General features: G+C 42.9%; 2 protein-coding genes across 3 annotated transcripts in view; one reads left to right on the top strand and one right to left on the bottom strand.

Moving 5' to 3' along the window:
- The window catches only part of Dhx57 (DExH-box helicase 57), a 51494-nt gene extending 34002 nt beyond the window's left edge, over nucleotides 1-17492 (bottom strand). Inside the window, exons 1-7 of the mRNA XM_059248217.1 lie at nucleotides 17367-17492; nucleotides 11570-11793; nucleotides 7896-8054; nucleotides 6045-6236; nucleotides 4892-5730; nucleotides 2813-2991; nucleotides 184-305 (exon numbers count right to left, since the gene is read on the bottom strand). Of these exons, the coding sequence (XP_059104200.1) occupies nucleotides 184-305; nucleotides 2813-2991; nucleotides 4892-5730; nucleotides 6045-6236; nucleotides 7896-8054; nucleotides 11570-11787 (1709 nt within the window). The 5' untranslated portion in view covers nucleotides 11788-11793; nucleotides 17367-17492. The remainder of the gene's footprint in view (nucleotides 1-183; nucleotides 306-2812; nucleotides 2992-4891; nucleotides 5731-6044; nucleotides 6237-7895; nucleotides 8055-11569; nucleotides 11794-17366) is intronic.
- A 98-nt stretch (nucleotides 17493-17590) lies between these two features.
- Nucleotides 17591-25249, top strand: Morn2 (MORN repeat containing 2). 2 transcript variants are annotated; one of them, XM_059248218.1, is made up of 5 exons: nucleotides 17591-17650; nucleotides 20579-20632; nucleotides 21152-21281; nucleotides 22567-22703; nucleotides 25027-25249. In XM_059248218.1, exons 4-5 carry the CDS (start codon nucleotides 22567-22569, stop codon nucleotides 25127-25129), a joined length of 240 nt encoding a protein of 79 aa, XP_059104201.1. In that variant the 5' UTR covers nucleotides 17591-17650; nucleotides 20579-20632; nucleotides 21152-21281; the 3' UTR covers nucleotides 25130-25249. The 2 variants fall into 2 exon arrangements, with proteins under 2 accessions (XP_059104201.1, XP_059104203.1); XM_059248220.1 differs by lacking the exon at nucleotides 17591-17650 and having other exon boundaries at nucleotides 20597-20632; nucleotides 21158-21281.
- The last annotated feature ends 210 nt before the right edge of the window (nucleotides 25250-25459 follow it).

Here is a 25459-nt window from a genome sequence, read left to right as displayed (position 1 = left end):
CAAGTGGCACAAAAACCATCTATAGGGACTATCATTTAATATGTGACATTGTGAACAAAATGTGCAAACGTCAGCTACAGTTGTTTGTTTTGTTTTTTTTTTAAAGTAGACCTGCTTATGGTAGCCAGTGTTCCCGCCTCATGTGTACACTAGAGCTGCATTTGAAGTAAACCACTTTCTTACCCAGTCATACCACTTATGACAACCACTTGGTGCTTGCTCAACATTTTAAGAATCGTTTCTCTTTCTTCCCAAGCAGGTAGTAATTGTCTTTCTTGTAGAATTGTGTAGAACTGTCTGGAAGTCTAATAAAAGTCAAGGAGAAGGCAGCAGTTGAGTTATTTTTAGTTACCTTTCACAAAACTCAGCTTAGAATCCCACAGTGAGACACACCCTTCCTGCTTTTTCTTTAGTAATTTGCTCTCATAGTTCAGACACAGCAGGCCTGAACGCAGGGGACTTCAGTTAGAAGGCTGGCTGCTGAGTCCACAGAGCAGCAGTGGAATCAGAACAAATTTCCATAGCTAATAAACTGAAGGTATAAGCCTCTCCTGCTTAGCACTTACTGATCCTTCCCAATGGGAATATTCCTGTCAACACCACAATAAAACCTTTCACAATAAAACAATTCACACATGCACTGTCCAGTGCAGTTAATTCTGGCCACATGGAGCGACTGAGCCCTTGACATATACAAAGTTCTGAGGAACTGAACCTATTTTAATAGTAAATTCAATGAGTAATTTAAAGGTAAATGGCCAAAGCTGGTTAGGAACTATTGCAGCTCTATTCCACATCAGATCGTCCCTAGATCAACTATAAGAGCAATTGCCAAAGCTTTCTGTTCAGCCATTCACCATAACCATGTAAATCAGTTTTACCACTAAAGGTCACTATCCTGAACACTGCATTGTATGCTAATGCTACGGGGGAAGAGAAGATGGACTGGGGACAGTTAGCTGGTACAGGGTTGGAGATGGGTAGGAGGGAAAACCGCTAATGTTCTATAGCACAGCCCAGGCTGAAGTAGGAAGAACAGAAGTTCAAAGTCATTCTGTGTTACACAGTAAGTTCTGGCTAGTGTGGGCTAGAGACCCTGTCTTACTCATATATCAAAATAGCTAGGTAAAGGATTTTTTTTTTTTTTTGGTTTTTGTTTTTGGTTTTTCGAGACAGGGTTTCTCTGTGTAGTTTTGGTGCCTGTCCTGGATCTCACTCTGTAGACCAGGCTGGCCTCGAACTCACAGAGATCCACCTGACAAACACTAATCATATCATACACATGTATGGAAATGTCATACTAACAAGTATATACATGTCAACTAAACATAAAATTTTAGCATTGGAGAGACAGCTCAGTGGTTAGGAGCTGTACTGTACTGCTCTTTCAGAGGACCAGAGTTCAAGTCTCAGCACCCACATCAGGTGGCTTATAACCATCAGTCTAGTTCCAGGGATCCAATGTCCTCTTCTGATCTAGGAAGCTACTTGACCTGCACACATGTGGGGCACATAAACTCACGTAGATACAACACAAATGAATAAATAATAATACTCTTTAAAAGTAAAATAAAAATTTAAAAATAAAGAATTATTTGCTATACTTTGGAACAATATAGACTTATACTGTCATTTCCTGCAAATAATTTTATCATATAGATCTGTCACGATAACCTAATTGACTAAATAGCTTTTCTGTCCCTATCATTTCCTTTGTGGTATTATCATATACATTTTCATGATCTATTGGCATTATAGTATATACTTGATAATATATAAAAATATAACTCACAGTAGGGTCCTTAGACATCATTTAATGTAATCCACAAACTTATTCAATAACTAACCGTTGCCTTACATCCAACTGGGTCCTCCAAATTTACTTACGGTTTCTTTTTTTTTTTGGTTTTCCGAGACAGGGTTTCTCTGTGTAGCTTTGCGCCTTTCCTGGAACTCGCTTTGTAGACCAGGCTGGCCTTGAACTCACAGAGATCCACCTGCCTCTGCCTCCCAAGTGATGGGATTAAAGGCGTGCACCACCAATGCCCGGCCAACGGTTTCTTTTAAAACATTTTTCATGTCAATGTAAAAAGAGTGCGGACTTTTGAGACAGCTGGCTTGAATCTGTCACCACTTACTATCCATGTGACCTCAGGTACATTGTTTATCCTGTGAGTCTGAAATGGCATAGAAGTCTTTTTCCCTTCTCTTAGACATGGATTTTCTAATGCAAATCACAGTATTAATATTCCCTTCAAATATTAAATTAGCTGTTATTGCACCAAAGACTCTGAGAACATTTGGTACACACATGGATTTGATATTTGCCAGCTGAGGAGTGTCCCCAAAGCACCTAGGACATGTACCTAAATTTGCAGTGGCATGTAGAAAAGTCTATCCACTCAGGGAGTGGTGGTTCATACCTGTGGCTAGATAGCAAGATCTTGTTCCAAAAGGCCAAAAAAGAAAACAAAACACCAAAACCAAACAAACAGCCCAGCCTGGTGGTGGTGGTGCTCACCTTTAATCCCAGCACTCAGGAGGCAGAGGCAGGTGGATCTCTGTGAGTTCGAGGCCAGCCTGGGCTACAGAGTGAGTTCCAGGACAGCCAGGGCTACACAGAGCAACCCAGTCTTGGGGAGGAAAAGAGATAAGGAAACGGAAAAGAAAGGATGGATTGAAGGGGCAAGAGAAGAAGGAGTTTTAACCAATCAGAGCGAACGAGAAACAAGGAGGAAGGGTGGCCAAAGCCTCCCATTCCGACCCACTGCACCCAGACCTCAGGGAGGTGGCGCCGGCGCTCCTACAGTACCTGTTTCATCCGGAACTGCTTGCAGATCTTAGTATTCTCAGCATAGACGGACTTTGCCGGCCACTCATACTTCTTGTAACTCTTTTTCTTGAGGTTCACGTAGCTCTCATTCTCCACTATGACTTCGGCAGGGCCTTCGTCCTCATCTGCATCCTCCTCCGGTTCTGAGAATCTTTCCGCTTGAAAGAAGTAGAAGGAAACATTTTCAGTTTGTCCTTTCTTTAATAATAACAAAGTCACAACTACAACAATATGAGACAAAGGAAACACTGAAGCGTGAATGAAACAGGTTCATTCACTTCGATACTACTTCTACGAAAGGACTTAAAATGCTAACGCCAGCTTTCCTCAAGAATAAACTGTGCTAATAAATCAAAGTAACAATGAAGTGTTTTTTTTTTTTGAGACAGGGTTTCTCTGTGTAGCCCTGGCTGTCCTGGACCTCATTCTGTAGACCAGGCTAGCCTCGAACTCAGAGATCTGCCCACCTCTGCCTCCCGAGTGCTGGGATTAAAGGTGTGTCAAAGCTTCCAATTCAAGGAATTAACATAGAGTGTCTCAGCTACTTGCAAGTGTCCCCCAGATTCAATGGTATAAAATGACCCCAATGTCTATGAAATGATCTACTGGTCCATAAAATGTGGCAGATCCATGTAATGAAATATCCCTCAACAACAACAAGGAATGAATACACACTCTGGCATTCGTGAGCTTTGAAAACATTATGTTAAATGAAAGAATCCAGCTTCCAAAAGCTTCCTACCATATGATTCCATTTCTATGAAATGCATAGAGTAGGCAAACTTGTGAACATGGACTATGGAATAATAGTTAGGACTGATAACAGGGGACTATGTACAGGTTTATTTCAGGGTAATCAGTAGTGATCGTAACTATGAAACTCTAAAACATAAAAAAAAATCCTATTGAATGACATCCTTCAAATAGGTGAATTTTATGGCATATAAATTATATTCAGTAATGTCACTGAAAAGTCAGACTAAGGATGTAGCTTAGTATAGAGTGCTTGCCTAGCATGAGAAAAGCCAGAGGTTCAATGCATAGTACTACCAAAAACAAACTAATAAACCAAAACAAAGAACCTTCCATGACATCTAATTTGCCATTTCCCAAGGGCCACGTGTGAATGCCATGTCCTAGAGGTGAGTCAGGGGCGGGGAAGTCCTAGCTAACTATCCAGCATCCCAGCTCACTGCTCTCTACTTGACATTTACCAGGAAACTTGGTTTTCCCCTGGCGGTGCTGTGGTTTAAACCTAGGACCTCATGCACGCCAGGCAGACAACCTGCTGCTGAGCTACACCTCTAGCCCTTAGCCAGGAAACTCTTAGGAAAGATGGAACATTGCATTTTTCCTGAAAGACAGACAATAATAAGTGAAAGCAAATTCTTTGATGAAGAGGAGTGTGTGGTAAGAATCTTTACCACAAAGCTGGACAAAGCCAGCGGCCTACATATACGTTTGTGTTTAAGGATTCATAAAAACAGCATTATTTTGATCAATTTTTTTTACTAGCCTAGAATACTAAAAGCAGGAGGGAATGGATATCATATATAAAAAGTAAGCATGAGGCCGGGCGGTGGTGGCGCACGCCTTTAATCCCAGCACTCGGGAGGCAGAGCCAGGCGGATCTCTGTGAGTTCGAGGCCAGCCTGGACTACCAAGTGAGTCCCAGGAAAGGCGCAAAGCTACATAGAGAAACCCTGTCTCAAAAAACCAAAAAAAAAAAGTAAGCATGAAACCAAATTAAATGAGAACATCTGAGAAAGTATCTTGAGGCCTGTCTGACCTCAGTCTACAGAGTCAGGACCCTGATCCAGCTGGCCAGCTCTGCTCCTCACTCAGGCTCAGCATTCTTTACCTAGTTACAGTATACTTATACATCAGCCAGACTTTCCATCTAGGGAGCTCAAACCATGCGACACTGCTGGGATTCATAGTTAAGGGCAGGCAGAGTCGCCAGTCAGGGAATCCGAATCAGCCTCATGATGTTTTACTTTTGAACTCGTCATTCTGAATGTTGATCCGTCCTGTCCCTAAGATCACCATTTCACATACCTTCTGGAATTTGATTTGAAAGAAAAGAATGACTTGGGATCACTGGTCTGTGGTAGGCAGGTTTACTTGTCCTGGTGTCGGAAGGCTCCCGAGGGGAGTTTACCGGAGGAACGCTGTACTTGTGATAAGTGCTTGTGAGTAACTTGATGATCTCCGACTCCTCCTCCAAGAGGGTCATCAAGGAATACACAGCGGGTTCTGAGGTCTTTGCAAACTCCAAGGCCTTGCCATAAAGGAACTCAGAAATATGTAAACGACAAGCCAGAGGTAGGTTCTCATTGGTGGAATAGAATGCCACAAGGGGAGCTTGGTAGGGGTATTTATGGTCTTTAGAAAAGCGAATCTCAAGCTCATACAGAAAAGCTGAATCGTCCTCAATGTTAAGATGAGACTCATTTACGTTTCTCTCTGTTCTCCCAATGATTTGATTTGGGGGCACTTCATGTTTGAATTTGCATTTTGATCCAAATTTACAGTTTCCTTTGAGGTAAAATCTACAGGTCTCAGGTGAAGCGTCCCGTACACTGTTGGCATTTCCCTTCTGCTTGGACTTACAGAATTTATTTGTCAAATACTCTAGTTCCAGTCCAATGGTCCAGACTCTGTTCTGAATTCTTTCTATAAATTTTTCTCCACAGATCGACCTGAGAGCAAGCGCCTCTTCCTGCCTCTGCTCCACACACTCCTGCAAGCTTATACAAACAGCTGCCTCGGAGAGCCTCATCCTCTCTCCAAAAGTCTCCGAAAAACACTGCTCGAGCAGATACTCTAGCGCTGCCCCCAGATCTCCGTCACAAATCCTCAGGGCCAGCTGACAGTGCTCAGTGTTGAAACCATACCTGGGGAGGGCAAATGTGACAAAATGCCATGTCAACAGTCTTACCACATCACTGAGGTGAAATTCACCTAAATACACACAGATGGAGTTATAACTGTGGCCAGGTACAGTCTGTACTCTGAAAAAGCAGCTCTCATAACACTAACCCCTCCATCTTAAAAGATGCTTTCAGGCTTAAAAGATGCTTTTAGCATCTTAAAAGATGCTCTGCTGGCACCACCATGACAGGATGTCACTGAGAAGGTACTTGGGTTTATAACGTGACACAGTTGCCTTGACTTCCCCCCAGCTTCCATAAGTGATAAAAGTGGTCACCTGGAAAGTTTAAGCACGGCAAACGGGGAGACTGGGATTTCTGGAATAGGAGGATCTACTTCTTCTGGGCCGATGTATTCCCAAGAAATGGGGTCAGGGATAAAGGCAGGCCCTTGTCCAGCTGGCCAGGACTGCTCGTCATCACACTCCGGCTCGTCGTCATCCTCCTCCTCCTCCCCAGAGATCTCTCTTCTAGAGAATGGGGCATTTTCACAAAACAGATGTTAATGTCTACTTAGTTCAGAGAAAAACTCAGTAAGAGTCTGAGAATTTATTTCAAGGAGCCAAGGACATGGGACTCTGACTGCTCGTCAGCTGCCAACTTAATCTTTTAGCGAACCACTCATTTCTATCTTGGGAAACAATATTCTTTACGTACATATATGCCATCAGGTCCTATGGAAAGTCATTTATAGAAACAAACTCTTCTCAGATTCTCAATAACCCTGCTATTACTGGAGTTCCCATTTTTCAAATGATCAATTAAACCTCAGAGAGGATTAGTAACTAAGGTTACATAGAAAGGAGCAATAAGATTTTTACCCTAGGGTTGGGGATTTAGCTCAGTGGTAGAATGCTTGCCTAGCAAACGCAAGGCCCTGGGTTCGGTCCTCAGCTCCGGGGGGAAAAAAAAAGATTTTTACCCTAGATAGTCTAAGCCCAGAGCCTGCACCCTGATCACAGAAGCCATCTCTTCCTCTACTTACTCAAAGTTACTATCCCTATCTTTCTTCTTTAATGTATAACCCTTTTCTAAGTCTGAGACAAACACAAATCTTGTAGAGGACAGAACATTGTCTACGCCTGCCTGGCCGCTTACTAATTCTATCAAAGGATTTACTTATTTATGGAATTGCTGAGGAAAGAGCCAGGCGAACCACTCAGGATTTCTAGCAAATAGGAAAATGAACAAACCTCTTCAACTGATGACGGAACACAGAGGAGTTCAGATGCAATGGGAGGTAGACAGGAGGCAACTAAGATTTCAGAAAGAAACCTCTTTTGCTTGGGCGGATAGGCACAAAATTCAAGCTTCATCTAGGGGCTGGAGAGATGGCTCAGCGGTTAAGAGCACTGGCTGTGCTTTCAGAGGACCTGAGTTCAATCCCCAGCACCACATGGCAGCTCACGATTGTCTGTGACTCCAGTTCCAAAGAATCTGATACCGTCTTCTGGCCCCTTCCGGTACCAGGCATACAAATGGCGGCCAGACAGCCAGCAAAACAGCCATATGTTTAAGAAAAAGAGAACAACAAAAACTCATCTTCCTGGGGGGTTGGGGGAGGGGAAGCTGAGGCAGGAGGACTGCAGGGAGTCTGAGGCCAGCCTTGGCTGTATCAGCAAGAACGTGGTAATATTTGCTCTTAGAACAAGTGTCCTGCTTGTTCATACAAGTCTGTAGTTGGAATCTTTGCAATAAAACACTAATAACCCATATTAACAAGGGCCTGGAGAAAAAGAGAAATGAGGCAATCTGTGTTATGCTCAGACTCTAAAACTGTGCCTGGGTAAACAGCTCTTATATTTCTCCCCCCTCACCTTCAGCTAATTGTACCGTCGCTACAGGCTCTACACCAGCAGTTCTCAACCTATGGGTCACAACAGACATCCTGCATATCGAATGTTTACACTAGGATTCATAACGGTAGCAAAATCACAGTTAGGCAGTAGCAATGAAAATGATTCTCTGGTTGGGGGTCGGCACAACCTGAGGAACTGAATGAAAGGGTCGCAGCATTAGGAAGGCTGAGAACCCCTGCACTACACTGATTCAGTACCCAACGCCGACAGGCGTCTGCACTGGCGTCAATGTGTTCTCAATATGAAATGTACTCAAATAAGATACTTTACTCGGATCCCGCGTCCGCACCCTGTTCCTGCAGGTCTCTCAGAAGGGCTTTCACTTTCTCCTGGTTCTCTGACGTCATGTGCAGCGTCTGAAGGGGCACTTTGGTTCTGGGCTTCCATTTGGGCCGTGTCTCTTCTTTGTTTTTGTTACTGTCGCTGGGCCTGAATTAAAAAGCACATGCTCAGGCGCAAAACTTTGATACTGTCATCAGAGTTCCCACGCACCACACACACGGACAGCAGGAGGCATCAAACTGGAGAGAATGCATTTTCTACAGTATCTACTGGATTTCCCTAGCCACCAGCTAGGATTTTTCCCAAACTCCTTTAATTTGAAAAATTCCCAGCCGATTCTCTGACAGTGACATTTTTGAAGAGTGCAGTCCACTATCTTACAGAAATTCTCACAACCTCAAATTTGTCTCATCATTTCTTCAAAATTTGTTTGGGGGGGAGGGAATCTCACATGCTCCTATCTGACAGACCTCTTATCTATATATCCCTATACCTATACTTTACCTTTCTTCCTGATTTTTTTTTTTTTTTAAGACAGGTCTCATGGCATAGGCTGGGGTCAACTAGCTATTTAGCCATGGATCACCTAAGTTGATCCTCTGACCTGCTTCCACCTCCCAAGTGTGGTCCACCGTGTTCTCTCTCCATTCTGGATCTTAAAGTCCACCCCTCTCTTTGGACACGATGTCCCAACCTCTTATTTCCCCTAGTGAGTCATTCAGCAGTTACCCTCATTCAGTCCTCAATTCAGTCCTCATTTATCTTACCTTACCTGACATGGGGCTAAAACGGCCCAAAGAAAAAGGTCCACTCTCCCTACTGTCAGAAAGGCATACATTCAAGAGTAATGGCCTGGCATTTGTGGTGCGCGCCTTTAATCCCAGCACTCGGAAGGCAGAGGCAGGCGGATCTCTGTGAGTTTGAGGCCAGCCTGGGCTACAGAGTGAGTTCCAGGAAAGGTGCCAAAGCTATACAGAGAAACCCTGTCTTGAAAAACCAAAAAAAGAAAAAAAAAAAAAGAAAAAGAAAAGATGCATTACATTCATTTATGTCGTGGAATGTTTGTTTAATGATGCAAAAATGTGTTGCATTCTTTTATGTTGCATTTGTTTAACTCTGTGAAACTGCATTACTTTGCCTGTCTAAAACACCTAATTGGTCTAATAAAGAGCTGAATGGCCAATAGCTAGGCAGGAGAAAGGATAGGCGGGGCTGACAGGCAGAGAGAATAAATAGGAGGAGAAATCTAGACTCCAGAAGAGAACAAAAGAGAAGAGCTAAGTGACAATAGGAGAAAGAGAGGAGGGTGCCAGGGGCCAGCCACCCAGCCACCCAGCCACCCAGCCACCCAGCCAGCCACAGAGTAAGAAAGAAAGAAAGATATATAGACTAAAGAAAGGTAAAAAGCACAGAGACAAAATGTAGTTAAAGAGAAATGGGATAATTTAAGTTAGAAAAGCTGGCTAGAAACAAGCCAAGCTAATGCCGGGCATTTATAAGTAAGAATAAGTCTCTGTGTATCTATTTGGGAGCTGGGTGGTGGACCCCATAGAGTAGAAAAACCAACTACGTTACTCCACACATTACACTCCTTCATTTTTCTTCATTGCACTTACTGCCTCTGTGATAGATACACTTATGGTCCTTCTATCTCAAAATTCTTTTTTTTTTTTTTAAGACTTATTTATTTATTATGTACACAGTGTTCTGCCTGCGTGCCAGATCTCATTACAGATGATTGTGAGCCACCATGTGGTTGCTGGGAATTGAACTCAGGTCCTCTGCAGGAGCAGCCAGTGATCTTAACCAATGAGCCATCTCTGCAGCCCTCAAAATTCTTTTATGGAGATAACTACAATGTTTTACTTATTGCTACAATTCTAGTCTGTGCAACATTACCCAGAACATAGAAGGCACTCAGCAAATAGGTAGTGAACAGTTGAACATTTAATACTCTAGGACCTATCATGTATGTACTTTGAAAAAAAAAAGATCTGCATTTAACTCAGATGTTAGGTTTTAAGCTAGGAGGTAGGATGAAAACACACTTTGAAATTACTCTGAAAAAGCCGAGTGTGGTGCATGCTGGGATTCAAGGTGTGCACCACCACTCCACTACCTGGCTCTTTTTTTTTTTTTTTTTTTTTTTTGAGAATGGAAAAACTTGTAGATTCTTTGGTGGGACACCTGACAACTGGGCAATTTTAGTGATCATATATGAAGAACATATGTTTAAATCCTACAATCACAGACTCATTACAGCAATTAATTTGGTAGCTAGTTTAAGAAACTTATCTTCAGGACTGGAGAGATGGCTCAGCAGTTAAGAGCACTGGCTGCTCTTCCAGAGGTCCTGTGTTCAATTCCCAGCACCTACATGAGAACTCACAACTGTCTACAATGGGATCTGATGCCAACTTCTGGTGTGCAGATGTACATGTAGACAAAACTCTCATAATAAATAAATAAATCTTAAAAACAAAAAGAAACTTATCTCCTATTTGTTTCTCTTTTTCTTCTTTCTGAATGCATACAGTTGAATTCACTTAGGCTAAAAGTACGTATGATCTATGATATCATCAAACCTTGAATCCACTTATATTCCTTACTTACTAATATTCAGATGAGTAATTCCCATGAATACATTTATGTATGTGATGGTTCTAATGAAGTCTGTCCATCTCAAAGAATCCCATATACAACTTAGTACAGTTTAGGAGTCAATGGGAATTTTATATTTATACAGTATAACATGTACTAGGTATACTTACTTTGTTCCTTGGTTTTCTTAGACACGGTTTCTCTGTGTAACCCTGGCTGTCCTGGAACTCACTTTGTAGACCAGGCTAATCTTGAACTAACAGAGATCTGCCTGCCTCAGCCTCCCGAGTGCTGGGATTAAAGGTGTGCACTACCACAGCCTGGCTATATTTACTTTTTATCACCCATTAGACTTACTAGAATTCTGTCTCTTCATTAATTAAAAGCTGGATATGAGAGAAGATTGGCTATGTCATCTGTTACCAGCCACCACATGAAATACCATCAGATAATGACTGATCTAGTTGGGGAGTATGAAACTCATTAACTAGAAAGACACAGTCAGATTGATTGCATTTTGGGCTGTTTAATTTTAACACCGACCCACGAAGTCTACAGAATACTTAAGATTTTAAACTTTGTTGTACTTTATCTCTTCAAGTATTGACTCTCCTATAAACATTTAACTCAATAGTAACATAATATTCAGTTCAGTGTTACAACGTAATTAAGGTCAGAGTTCAACCTACTTAAAAAAAGTTGTCATTTACCATCGTGCTTTAAAAAGGTTAAAAAGAGAGAGACTGCCAGAAATTTAGAAGAGAACAATTAACTGGAAAAGAATTACTCATTCACACCCGCTTCTTGGCCATACCACATATTAGGGATTGAAACTGTTTCCATATCCAAACATTCAAAAAGTAGAACAAAGGTCTGGTAACAAGGCCCTCTGGGTAAAGGTGCCTGAGACCAAGCCTGATGAGCTAAGTTTGGTCCCTGGGACCCACATGGTAGAAGGAGAAATCCAACTCCCACATGCTGTCCTTTGAGCTCCACACGCACCCCACAGCACCCACATACAAACACACACACAAATAAGATGTAGGGAAATGCATAATGACCTGGGTGAGCGCTTTGATGCAGTGAAGACACAAAAGTCATCGCCATCATCCCAAATTCTATTCGATGCCTTTCTACCGCCACCACCGCCGCCACCGCCGCTGCCACAGCTGCCCCCGTGAGATTTATTCGTGTGACCCCTGCCTCCTTTTCCTCCTCTAGAAGACCCCTTTCCGTCCCCTTTGCCTGGCTTGCCTTTCCTTCTTACAGAAGAACTCATTTTCACCTGAAAGACAAAAAATTAATATAGAAACCGTAAACCACATAAAAATAGTAGTCCTTTTTTGATCATATAAGTGGATAAAGCCTGCTTTAAATAAATAAAGAAAAATACACATTTTAAATGGGTGAGGTTGGGGGCAGATTGGCTAAATTGCTTCACATAATTTTTTTTTTGTTGTTACAAATACATATACCTTAGGACTAACATTTAGTAAATTTCTCTGACATAGCTTTCCTAACCCAGAATGTACATCAGAGACACATGGAGGAAGTTAAACACACACACACACACATGCCTTTAATCTCAACATTTAAGAGGAAGAGGCAAGTGGATCTCTGAGTCTGAGGCTAGCCTGGTTTACATAGTGAGTTCCAGGACAACCAGGGTTACACTGAGAAATCTTGTCTCAAAAAACAAAACAAAACAAAAAGATGTATACAATAGACTCTAGAGAAATCATTAAAAATACACTAGAAATATTTAATGACTAATTCAAATAGAAAGCAGGACAGAGTAAACGAGAAACAAAGGAACAGACACAAGATATAGTTAACAACAACTAGAATGTTATGATAGTCATAACTCTCACTATATTAATTATAACAATAAATGTGAATGGAATAAATAATCCAGTCAAAAGATTGTCAGGCTCATCCCTTTTTTATTTTTAAAGGAAAGAACTATAAATTCAAATATACAAACAAAAGGATGGAAAAATGAATTAAATATCTGATAATTTATGTTCCAGATATATTATGTGCCAATAAGAAATTACAGGAAAGGTAGAACAGCTATGTGAATATCAGACAGAATAGACTATATAGAACAAAAAAATGTTACTTGAGATAAGAAAGGTACATTGTAATTATAAAAGGGTCAACTAAGAAGAAAGATATAATTATAAGCATATATGTACCTAACAATAAAGCAGCCAAATTCACAAACAGACATGTGGTAACGACAAGGAAAGAAGCCTTTTTTTTTTTTTTTTTTTTTTTTTTTTTGGAGACAGGGTTTCTCTGTATAGCTCTGGCTGTCCTGGAACTCACTCTGCAGATGAGACTGGCCTCAAACTCAAACTCAGGGATCCGCCTGCCTCTGCCTCTGCGAGCTGGGATTAAAGGCAGGCGCCACCATGCCCAGCTACCTCAATAACTTTTAGAAGACAGAAATAAGACAAAACATGCTCTGCCACTAAAATAAAATGAAATTAGAAATTAAAAGCAGGCACAAATTGATCAACTCACAAATATATGGATATTAAAACGATCTCTTGGTCTTTTTTCTTCAAGATTCTTCCTGGTTTTATATATGTATGTATGTATGTATTGAGTGTTATTTTGTCTTCCTCTCCTACACCTGGAAAGCTCTTTGGAGGCAGTAACTATGTCTATTTTGATCACGAGTGTACCTCTAGGATATGTTACATCTGGCAGAAAGCAGGAATTAAACATGTGCTGGGGTGTGAATGACTGACAGTTAATGAATAATTTCTGTGAGAATGAAGATTCATTCGTGAATTTGTCTATTCTACAAATATGTATTGAACATTTATGTAGTGGATCTTGGGAATTTAACAGCTGAGACAAAAGTCATGCTTTTTGAGGCTTCCTTTCTAGAGGGTCTGGTGGATAATAAACACAGGTACTATCAATCAAGACTTAGTCTGTTTTCCTCTGCTATACCAGAATACTTAAGACTGGGTAATTTACAAAGACCGAAGGTTTATTTGGGCTTACAGTTCTGAGCATTAGGAAGTTCAAAGTACACTGCATCTGAGCAGATGACAGTCAGAGCCTTGCACTAGGTCGGTCTTGGCAGGGCAGAAGAGAATAGGGTCAAGAAGGCTTAAGGAAGAGGCAAAGCACAAGGGACGGCCTTGCTTTATAATCACTATCTTGTGAGACTGATTTCTCTCCCTTGAGGTATTAATCTCTTCTAATTACCTAATCACCCTTAAAGAATCCAACTCCTAATACTGGTTAATCAATATCAAAATAATATTTTTTGTTTGCTTTGCTTTTTTTTTTTGGAGACAGGGTTCCTCTGTGTAACTTCCCTGGCTGGCCTTGAACTCACAGAGATCCACCAGCCTCTGCCTCCTGAGTGCTGGGATTAAAGACATGTACCATCACTGGCTCAATACAAGTTTTTGAGGGGACAGATAATATCCGAACTACAGCAACAGAGAACTGGTTGCTCCCCAGAGGTGGAAGGTGTCCCTCTGCTGAAGACACCATGAACTTCAGACATAGCGCCCAGAGGAGCTGAGCTGGATCTGACGTGAAAGCCTCCTCCCTGAGGAGTAGCTTTCATGGTACCAGAAAGCACCATGCAAGCTTCCATGAGAGAGAAGCAAATCGTCTTGCCCAGCTTCAATATCTATGAAACACAACAACCAGCCAGGCACAATAACAAACCCTAAGGGGGTAATAGTGGCATGCACACCTTGGTAGCAACCAACGGCTGGTAACTCTCTGCCTTCTTTCTCTTTACTCTGAGCTCTGAAATCTGACAGTTCTCACCCCTCATCAAAGAAACCTCTTTTTGCAACAGACAAAGCCGTTACAGAAAATTACAATCGATCCAAATGCAGAGAACGAGAGATGGTGTGGTGCATCATCTGATACACCAATAACAACTCCTGCACCTTAGGTTCAGGGATCACTGCTGAAGGGACAGAAGGAGTGTAAGAGCAAGAGGAACAGGAACTCTGTTGTGAGATTGCGTCTCCTAGAAGTGCCAGAAAGGCTACACCCATGATGTTTCCTCAACACGGCTGCCCGGATAAGACCCGAACAAGGGCACCAATGGAAATGCTAACACAGAAGGGGGAGAAAGCGTTTTCCTCAGGAAAGAGCCCCCCAATTGGTTATTCAAAACCAAGTGGTCAGCTCTGAGGTCATAAACATGCAAGTAACATTATATGGACTGAGCAGGTTGTATTTATTCATATGTGTGTGTGTGTGTCTACATATACATATACACATACACACATATGTACATATGTAACAACAATAAAAGAAAAAGAAGCTATGAATTTAAGGGAAAGCAAGGGAGGCATGAGGGAGAGGTTAGAAGGAGGAAAAGGATGCAGGGTGATGAAATTATAATTTCAAAAACCCTAAAAATTATTAGAGCCGGGCGGTGGTGGCACATACCTTTACTCCCAGCGCTTGAGAGGCAGAGGCAGAGGCAGGCGGATCTTTGTGAGTTCAAGGCCAGCCTGGTCTACAGAGCAAGTTCCAGGACAGCCAGGGCTGTTACACAGAGAAACCCTGTCTTGAAAAACAACAACAACAAAAAAAACCCAAACCAAAACAACAAAAACTTATTAGAAAAACAACAACAACAAAACCAAAAAAACCAACTGAGGCTATCACAGAGTCGTTGATGAATGCCTCTCCAGAGAACCTCTGAGGGGATACATGAACAAATGTTGAGAGTGCGCCATGAAACATTAGTGAAAAGAATACTTTGAGTAGCAACAATGGCAGATGCAAAGGTTTCAAGTCCAGAACATCAACCAGAGGCCCCGGGACTGGATGTCGGGATGGATGTCGGGATAAGACCAGAGTGTGTATGAAGAGAAACCAGTACCTCAATTAGGAAACTAGTATACTTGTTCCGGTTAGAGAAAAACAAAACAAAAACAAACCCCCACAATGGCTTAAAAATTTGGGGGTGAGACATAAGTTGTTTACACTGAAACTCCATTGGCTGTAGACAGGAGGGGCGCGATGAGCAAAAGTATCTGAGGCAGGGAGACTTTGTAGCAGGATAGGATGCTAACTCCTAAGAAGTAAGTGTTGTTTCTGGTTTGGGTTAATAGTGCAGAAAATATATACGTATCAGGGCAATCTGGCCTCGGTGGAATGCTCGCTCTCTCTCTCTCTCTCTCTCTCTCTCTCTCTCTCTCTCTCTCTCTCTCTCTCTCTGTGTGTGTGTGTGTATAAGACAATCTTCTTGATAACTGATTAGTTTAGCTCCCCTACTACATCCTCTCACCTTAGCTGTGGTACCTGACTTCAGGTTGACTTAGGTTATTGATAGGGATTAGCTGGAGTGTAAAAGTCAGATAAAAGTAGTGGTTTGGGATTTGAACCCAAGATTGGTTAGTTTTTATATGAACAGCACCTTCACTGGTGAGTTGTTCATTAGCTAGCTCTGAAAGGACAGTTTCTCCATAGCAGGTAGGACCCCCCCCCCCCAAATGCCCAAACACCATAAATACAGAAACAAAACACAAATGATACCCTCTTTTAATTTAAAATTTAAAACTCGCTGGGCAGTGGTGGCACACGCCTTTAGTCCCAGCACTCCGGAGGCAGAGGCAGATGGATCTTTGAGTTCCAGGCTCGCCTGGTCTACAGAATGAGTTCTAGGACAGCCAGGGCTACATAGAGAAACATTGTTGGGGGGGGGGGTGGTGGTTTAAAATTCAAGTATTTTAATTTCCCTCTAATTCCAGATCCCCCCTAGGTAAGAACATCATAAGTCCAAACTACAAGTTCTCTAAGACAGCAGTAGATTCACATACACTCACACACACACACACACACACACACACACACACACACAAAAGAAATAAATAAAAAAAAAATAAGGGCGTTAAACGCTTAACAGGTGAGTAAAGGAATGACATAAATTGAATTCTCTAATGCTGGACATCAATAATTGCATATCTTTTTTTTTTTTAATTTAGGAAGAAAGGAAAAGATACACACATCAAACATCTCATTACTCAAAACCACCCAGTTCGGGTTAACTCATACACTAAGAAAGGGTCAGAAAAAGGCAAAAGGATTCCGTACCGATTTAAAACAAGTTGCCTCACACCAACACACAAAAGGTTACATTTCCAACTTGCGCTGTGATTTTTTTTTTCACACAAAAATCTGAACCAAGATTTAATGGTTATAGTGGCATCCAATACGACTACATTACCAGATGTTTCCTATAGAATAATACAAATCAGGTTGCATAATCCACTATCTATCGGGTCTGGGAAGATTTCGTCTTTCTTTTTACCATAGACACTGAATCTAAGTTTGGCTCTAAAAGGATCCTTTGTTTCACACCCGAGTTTGGCTCCCACGTTACAGCATCCCCAAGCTGGGGTGATGAAAACCGAACCCACTCCACTCGCCTCCCAGGCAAATCTCTGATTACTTTGCATCGCCGAGCTCCATTCGGACCCCGAGCCATGCAAGCTTCCTTTCTTCAACCTACATCTTTCTCCAACCCCCTTTCCCCCCCAACAGTCCCTCGGGTCGCCACGGAGCCACAGACAGGAAATGGGGCTGGAGCCCCTCCAATCCAACCCTGTTCGGAGCCTCGTGCGTGGACAACCTCGGCTGCAGGTCCCGGGGTCTGCAGGTCCCGGGGTGGGGGCGGGGGTCTCGGGGATCCTGCAGGTCCTGGGTTCACTGGCCCGGGGGCTGACAGGCAGGGACACACTGGGGCAGGACGGTCCTGGGATGTGATCACTGGAGAGGGGAGGCGGGGAGGCGAGCCTGGCAACCCCGGCCCCGCACGGCCCCGCACGGCCCCGCACACGCCACGTCAGGCCGTACCTGGCTTGCAGCGTCGCCGGCCGCGGCACTCAGGAGGCGGCACCCAGGGTCGGGGTCCGAGCTGGGCTCGGCCTCCCTCTCGGACCTCACCCGCAGCCGCCGCCCCGCCCAAGCGTCTTCCGATTGGTTCCCGGCGTGTCCGCTTCCGGGGGAGAGGTCGCCCGGTCGCCCCAGCAACCGAGCCCCGCTCCGTCCTAGCGCCCAGCTCCCTTGCCAGGCCGCAGAGCTGGCGAGCCAGGGGGAATCGCAGAGTCGCGACAGTCTGTCCAACCCGTCTCCGTCAAGTGAGTGCGGCTTCCTCCCAGGCCGCGGGGGGGAAGGGCGCCTTTCCCTGCAGCGGATGGCCCCGGAGCCCCTGGGCTGGAGGGGCTCGACAGCTCCCCCCCGGCCTCCGGGAGTCCGGAGAGATGGCGTGGGCCTCCGAGTCTGTCCCTGGTTCGCTGTGTGTCTGTCTCTCCGGATTTGTTTCCTTTACGGTGCCCGATCCGTAGCAATCACAGAGGTTCCTGCTAGCTCACCTCATCCAGGGAATGTGGAAACGTCATCCCTGTAATTTAGAGAATATTTCATTAGTTTCTGCAATCCAGCGCACATAGATAAAGCCTTCCATATTTAATACACTGAAGTTACCCCCGTACAAGTGGAGAAGAAATTAAGCTCAATGTTTCTAGACTAATATGGCTGCTGATTTCTGCTCATTGCCCACGCAACATGGTAAAAAACGGGGTACTTTTCCCTCCCCCAAAGTTGGTAGCACAGCTAAAGTTTTCAAAAATTCGAATTATACCTGTATATATCTTTATATAAATCTATTTATAAGTATATATAAAGACCAATAATAGCAGAATGTTATGTATCGATAATAACAACAGCTTTTCCAGGTCCCGCAGCCATCTGAACAAAATTGTAGACGTCCAGCATCACCTTAAAAACAGAACAAAACAAACAAAACACCACCAAACAACCAGAAAACAGATTTGTGACGGTTAGGGTACCGGCACCCTATTTTTATTCTTTTATTAGCTTCTCAATCATCATCTGGAAAGAAAACATTCTAAGTAAGATCATCAAAACCACCTTTGACAAAGCTACAGTTGCATATCATAAAGAAGGAATAAGGTATTTCACATTCACAAAATGTGATACCTCGTCGCTGCCTCACCTTTGTGACACTAGAGGACACAAAAGGCATGGGAGACTTGATTCCACTTTTCCAGCAGAGGGCCTAAAAGCAATGTGCTCTCTTAGATGGGATTCCCTTTCAGTGGTGGCCTGGTACAAAGCATTGCTTCCTCACGAATATCAGCCAAAAACCATCATTAAAAGCAAACAAACAAAAAAAAAAAAAAGGAAAATTTCCCCCAAAATAAAAGTGCACAAGACGTGGAAATTTGAAGAGCAGCTGAGGACTGCTTGTTCAGTTTCCTGTATGACTGATTGTGTTTAATAGTGTCCTTCTTAATAGGTGCTTGATGGTTGTGTCCCAAAGGCCATTCATCCCCTAAATAGGCATTTTTTGTTAGTACTCGATATGGAGCGAGGTGGCGGGATGAGAAAAGAGATTTAACTGATCCGTGATCACTGTTTTAGTTGAGATGAGTGTGATAGAGGACCAAGCACAAAAGCGTTGTTTTAGTAGGACCCCGAGTTCTGAGACTAGAGGAGTTTAGGGGTGAAAAGAAAAAATAAAGACTTTGGAGAGAGGCCTTATCTGAGCCAGGGCTACAGAATAACAATAGATAGTGTCTTCAGAATTAGACACTAGCCTTCATGGCTTGTATAGGTTCATCCATTTAGTTAACGTGAGGATGACGAAATTGAGGGGGTAAGCCATTTGCCTTAGGCCAGAGAAAATGAGGGCGTCTAGGTAGCCTGAGGCCAGAGTGTGGAATACTGTATTCTGTTTCCAGCTCCAGAATGAGAGGTAGTTTCTCAGCCAAAGAAGACAGGCGTGTTTCAGGGAGAATACAGCATGAGTCCCATGGGCGCTGCAAGCAGATTTGGTAATCTGATAAGCATTGTTAAACACTTACAAAGCAGTTTTGTGTCTCTGTCCCTTCACAACCTCATATTTTGAAAGTATCTCTGTTTCCAGTTGAGAGCTGGGCTGACCCAAGGCTCTCCCTGAGGCCCTGATGTATACAGACAGAGGACAGCTCCAGGAATATGCTTGGAAGAGCCTGTAATAGCCTGGGGTCAGGGCCTCGGGGGAGCTGTGGCTTTGGAGCAAGAACCCAGCTCTTTCCATCCTAAGGGGCTATGGTCATCAGTCCCAAGGCCATGTTCCTAACAATACCAAAATAATAGTATTTGGGGCTGGAGAGATGGCTCGGTAGTTAAGAGCATTTGTTGCTCTTGCAGAGGACCTGGGTTCAATTCCCAGCACCTACATGGTGGCTCACAACCATCTGTAACTCCAGTTCCAGGAGTTTTTATGCCCTTTTCTGAGTTCTGAGGAACCAGGCATGCCTGTGGTGCATATACATGCATGCAAACAGTATACCCATACACATGAAATAAATAAATCTTTAAGCTGGGCTGTGGTGGTGCACGCCTTTAATCCCAGCACTTGGGAGGCAGAAGCAGGCAGATCTCTGTGAGTTCGAGGCCAGCCTGGTCTACTAAGTGAGTTCTAGGACAGGCTCCAAAGCTACACAGAGAAACCCTGTCTTGAAAAACAAAAAAACAAACAAAACAAAACAAAATGTCTGTACTGCTTTTGCAGAGGATGTGGGTTCAATTCCCAGCACCTACATGGTGACTTCACAACCATCTGTCATCCCAGTTCTAGGAGATCTTTTGCTCTCTTCTGACTTCTGGGGATGCCAGGCATAGATGTGATACACACACATACATTCAGGCAAAACACCCATACACACAAAACAAAACAAATTTTTCTTTCTTTTTTTTTTTTTTTAAAGACAAGGTCTACTTAATGAGTTCCAAGCCAGTTAGGGCTACATTAGTGAGATCCTGTCCTGACCAAAAAGTGAATTTTATACTAATAAAATTTTAAGAAGTAAATAAAAATAGATCATCTAGCGAAATTACTTATTTTTTCAGGACCCTACACCAGACAATGGAAATGCTAGTCAGGAGGTGCTTGCCTGTGTGAAGAGAATTTACCTGAATAGTGCTGAAAAAACATTTATTGTAGGTTTTGTGACATTAAAATATTCAGACTTACCTTTATTTTCTTCACTCTCTTAAAGCATCTTCAGAAGTGTATAAGATAAAGTTTATATTTCCAAATGGCGACAAGTACGGTAAGCATGCATTTTAATTACCCTTTCATACAGAAAATTCAATAGTTTAGGATTTTAAAAACAAGACTAACTCATTTTTTTTTTTTTTTTGGTTTTTCGAGACAGGGTTTCTCTGAGTAGCTTTGCGCCTTTTTCCTGGAACTCACTTGGTAGCCCAGGCTGGCCTCGAACTCACAGAGATCCGCCTGGCTCTGCCTCCCGAGTGCTGGGATTAAAGGCGTGCGCCACCACCGCCCGGCGACTAACTCATTTTATAAAACTGTTATTGGTATATTATCTCACTTAAACGAAATAACAGACATCCTAATAGATGCATAGACCTTTCAATCAAAGCTGTTACATCTAGACAGGATGCCTTAGAAACCCGAGGAATCTGTCTTCCATTCTGGCCCTTAGTCCCAGGGAGCCGGAAAACAAAAGCCCAAGCAAAACCCACACACGGGGTGGGGGTGGGGGCGGTTGTGAATAGGCTTCTACATAACGGTTACATCGACCTAGTCCACGTTGCCCATCTCAAAGCTCCAGGCCCCCTTCCTCGTTAGATGGTGACTGCACCAGAACAGCTTCTGGGATCTACGAGAGGAATGGGACAGGCGTCCACACCACTCCTAACGGAATTGTCTACACGGGAAGCTGGAAAGATGACAAGGTATTGTTCTCGTCGTCGTTCATTCTGCTAGTGGATAAATAATCCTGTGGGTTAAATGAGTAAGCATTTCAGTTATAGTCAGAACTACACTTACTAAGGCTAGTTTAGCAACTCATAGCTGTAATGGTGTTATGTAGGAGGCCAAGGCATGAGGGTCTCGGGTTCCTGGGCTACGTAGCGAGACCTGTGTTTAAACTAGCCTCTATAATGAAGATAAATGGTTTTACTTAGCTTCTGTTTTCTGTACATAATATTAAGCTCATGACGAGAGCTAATATTATTAATATTTTTCCCAGTTCCCATTTAAGCCAAACACATTATTTATTTCCCATTTAATCTTGATGACCTCATGAGATAGCTCCTATTAATACGCCTTTTTTAGAGATGAGACAGATGAGACTCAGGTTTCTTATACAGATGGTAAGTGATAAAGTAGGAATGTGTACCCAGCTCTACTTGAATACAGATTCACATTTGAAAAATCATTACATCTATTTATCTACGTGTGAGTGCCGGCGTACGTGAGATGGTTCTCTCTGTCCACCACGCGAGTGCCTGGGATCAAGTTGGGTTGTCAGGCTTGAGCACCCATGTTAACTCACTGAGCCTTCTCGTCAGCCTCATGCCCAACTTCCCACTCTAGACTCAGGTCCTCATGTTATGTGGTAGGTACCTCTTCCACTGAGCCATGACTCTACCCCAAATTCACGTTATTATTATCATCACCATTTTATTATTATTATTATCATTATTATCATTATCATTATTATTATTATTATTATTATTATTATTATTTTCCAAGACAGGGTTTCTTTTTGTGTAGTCTTGGCTTTCCTGGAACTCGCTCTGTAGACCAGGCTGGCCTCGAACTAACAGAGATCCGTTTACCTCTGCTTCTCTAGTGATGGTATTAAAGGCATGCCTCACCACCACCATCACCACCATCACCACCACCACCACCACCACCACCACTTAGCCAAATTCACATTCTTAACAACTGCTGTGTACTATTTCTCTGAAGTGACGACACCAGGTGCTCTTTAAGACTTCTGAGGTACTTGGGTATCTTGAGGATCCTGTTTATCATCACCATGTGTTCAGATACCCCAGATCCAGAACATTTGAGTTAGCAGGCTTCACAGAAAGACACAGGGGAAGAGTAATGGTAAAAAGGTCTACTTTTGTAGAAACAAGGGGCGATAAAAAGATGACGAAGATAATGTTACTGATAGGCTTGTGTGTAGAGTGAAGGCTGGTTTCTGAGCATTTCTTTTCTTACACACAGATGAATGGCTTTGGAAGACTTGAGCATTTTTCAGGAGCCGTGTATGAAGGACAATTTAAGAACAATATGTTTCATGGACTGGGGACTTACACATTCCCAACTGGGGCAAAGTACACTGGAAATTTCAATGAAAATAGGTAACCTTAAATTTTAAGAACAATTATAGTTCTAAAAGATTCTCTTTAGTTGTGCTTGTTAAATAGTGTATTTAATTAATACTAAATAATCTTTTTTGTTTGTTTGTTTGTTTTTTTTTTTTTGAGACAGGGTTTCTCTGTGTAGCTTTGGTGCCTGTCCTGGAACTCACTCTGTAGCCCAGGCTGGCCTCAAACTCACAGAGATCCGCCTGCCTCTGCCTCCCTAGTGCTGGGATTAAAGGTGTGCACCACCACCACCACCACCACCACCACCACCACCACCACCACCTCCACCGCCCAGCACTAAACAATCTTTGTGGCATATCTGATCTCCACAAAAGGCTGAGTTATTTTAGTGGTTGGGGAATGTAAGAAGGGAAGCTATGACCATATAACCTTCCAAAATGGAACATCATTTTTGTAAAGATTATTAGCCACCCTATGCCCACCCCACCACCCCCACCAGACAGGGTTTCTCTGTATAACCCTGACTGTCCCAGAACTCCCTCTGTAGACCAGGCCGGCCTCAAGCTGAGATCTACCTGCCTCTGCCTCCCAAGTGCTAGGTTTAAAGTAGGATCAAAGGCATGCGCCACCACACCTGGCTGATTATTAGACTTTTTTCTTTTCTTTCTTTTTTCTTTTTCTTTTTCTTTTCTTTTCTTTTTTTTCTTTCTTTCTTTCTTTTTTTTTTTTTTTTTTTTTTTTTTTTTTTTTTTTTTTTTTTTGAGACAGGGTTTCTCTGTGTATCCCTGGCTGTCCTGGAACTCTCTATATAGACCAGGCTGGCCTCAAACTCACAGACATTTTCCTGCCTCTTCCTCCTGAGTGCTGGAATTAAAGGCATGAGTCACTGCCGTCCAGTTTTGATTATTAGACTTTTAACGCAGCCTCTGTGGTCTCTGTTAGTGCCAAGCGAGTGGACAATGTGTGATTCTTGAGCCAATTTAGAAGAATAATTTTCACTTAAAGTATCTCAATTTGCGTTTGTAAAAAAGCAGGCCTGTGGTTAATTTCATGATGATTTATTTCATTCTAACCTGATGTGTGTGAGCATTTTTATTATGCTCATTTAAAGTTTAAGAAAAATTAGACAATGTTAAAACTAGAACTGCACCTACTCTTGTCATTTCTGAGCATATGATTGCAGGGAAAAAGTGAAATAAAGCAGGAGTATAGCTTTATAAGCTTAATGTCACTTAATACCATGCCACCAGAAAGTTCATTATTGGGTGGGGATGCAGCTTGGTGATAGAGTGCTTGTCTAGCGTGTATGAAGCATTAGGTTCAAACCGTAGCACCCCATAAAATCAGGCAAGCAGCCCATGCCGGTAATCCTAGCACCCGAGAACCCCATAAAATCAGGCAACCAATGCCGGTAATCCTAGCACCTGAGAACCCCATAAAATCAGGCAAGCAGCCCATGCCGGTAATCCTAGCACCCGAGCGCTGAAGGTAGAAGCTCAGAAGCTCAGTGAGGCCAACCTGGGCTACATGAGACCCTGTCTCAAAAGAAAATAAAGTTCATTTATAAATATCCCTTTCATATATCTAGAAATGGAAAGCTACCTAATCGTTATGAAGTCAATGTGGATCCGTTTCTAAAAGGACAGAACAGTATTCACCTTGTTGACTCCAGGTTTATAACGAGGACATAAACTGCTTCCTTTGATATTAATAAAGGGAGAAAAAGCCAGTGTGTGGAATGAAGCCTGTTTGCATATATGAGTGTATTTTCACCACTCCAGTGTGGCCAAAAGAACGCCACCCATGTACAGCACTTCGAACATTGCTGAAGATGCAGAAATATTTGTTTAGACCAGGCGGTGATGGCGCATGCGTTTAATCCCAGCACTCGGGAGGCAGAGGCAGGTGGATCTCTGTGAGTTCGAGGCCAGCCTGGGCTACAGAGTGAGTTCCAGGAAAGGCGCAAAGCTACACAGAGAAACCCTGTCTCGAAAAACCAAAAAAACCAAAAAAAAAACAAAAAACAAAAAAAATTGTTAGATAAATGAATATTTGGGTTATTGAGCCAAATAACCAATGCACAATTTTCAAGTTTGAGTCGACTGTTTGGTTTTGTGTAAAGTTAGTTTATCTGACCCTGAAACCATGAGCACCGAAGTGTGCACACAGACAGTGTTTGTTTGAAGTAGTGTGTTTTCCTGGTGTATGGACACAGGGTGCTGGTTCTTGATAGAAATCGGAAGCAGAGAGGTAAAATGCCTTAACAGGTGTGTAGTATGGGAGGCCAGATAGCGTGTGTCTGGACTGTAAATGTCCCGTCCTAATTAATGAGCGAGCTCACTTGTCACTTTTACAGGGTGGAAGGTGAGGGGGAGTACACTGATATCCAAGGCCTGCAGTGGAGTGGCAACTTCCACTTCACAGCGGCTCCCGGCCTGAGACTAAAGCTCTACATGTAGACCTGCTGCCTTAATGCCGCCATGCGGCCACCGCAACTCCCCTGCAGGCAAACGACTAAACCTTCAACTGAAATGCCTCGCACCCTCTGTAAGTTCACCAATAAAACTGTCATTCACTTATGCTTTTCTGAATTTGTGTGTGCATGTGTGTGTGCTCATGTGTGTGTTCCTGTGCATGTGTGTGAATATGTGCATGAGCGCTTGTGTGTGTGTGTGTGTATGTATGTATGTATGTATGTATGTGTGTGTATGTGTGTGTATGTGTGTATGTATGTGTGTGTGTATGTATGTGTGTGTATGTGTGTATGTGTGTGTGTGTGTGTGTGTGTG

The sequence above is a fragment of the Peromyscus eremicus genome, chromosome 22, assembly GCF_949786415.1.
Source record: "Peromyscus eremicus chromosome 22, PerEre_H2_v1, whole genome shotgun sequence".
Classification (NCBI taxonomy): domain Eukaryota; kingdom Metazoa; phylum Chordata; class Mammalia; order Rodentia; family Cricetidae; genus Peromyscus; species Peromyscus eremicus.
Note: the sequence above shows the minus strand (reverse complement) of the source record. Positions and strands in the feature narration are given on the sequence as shown.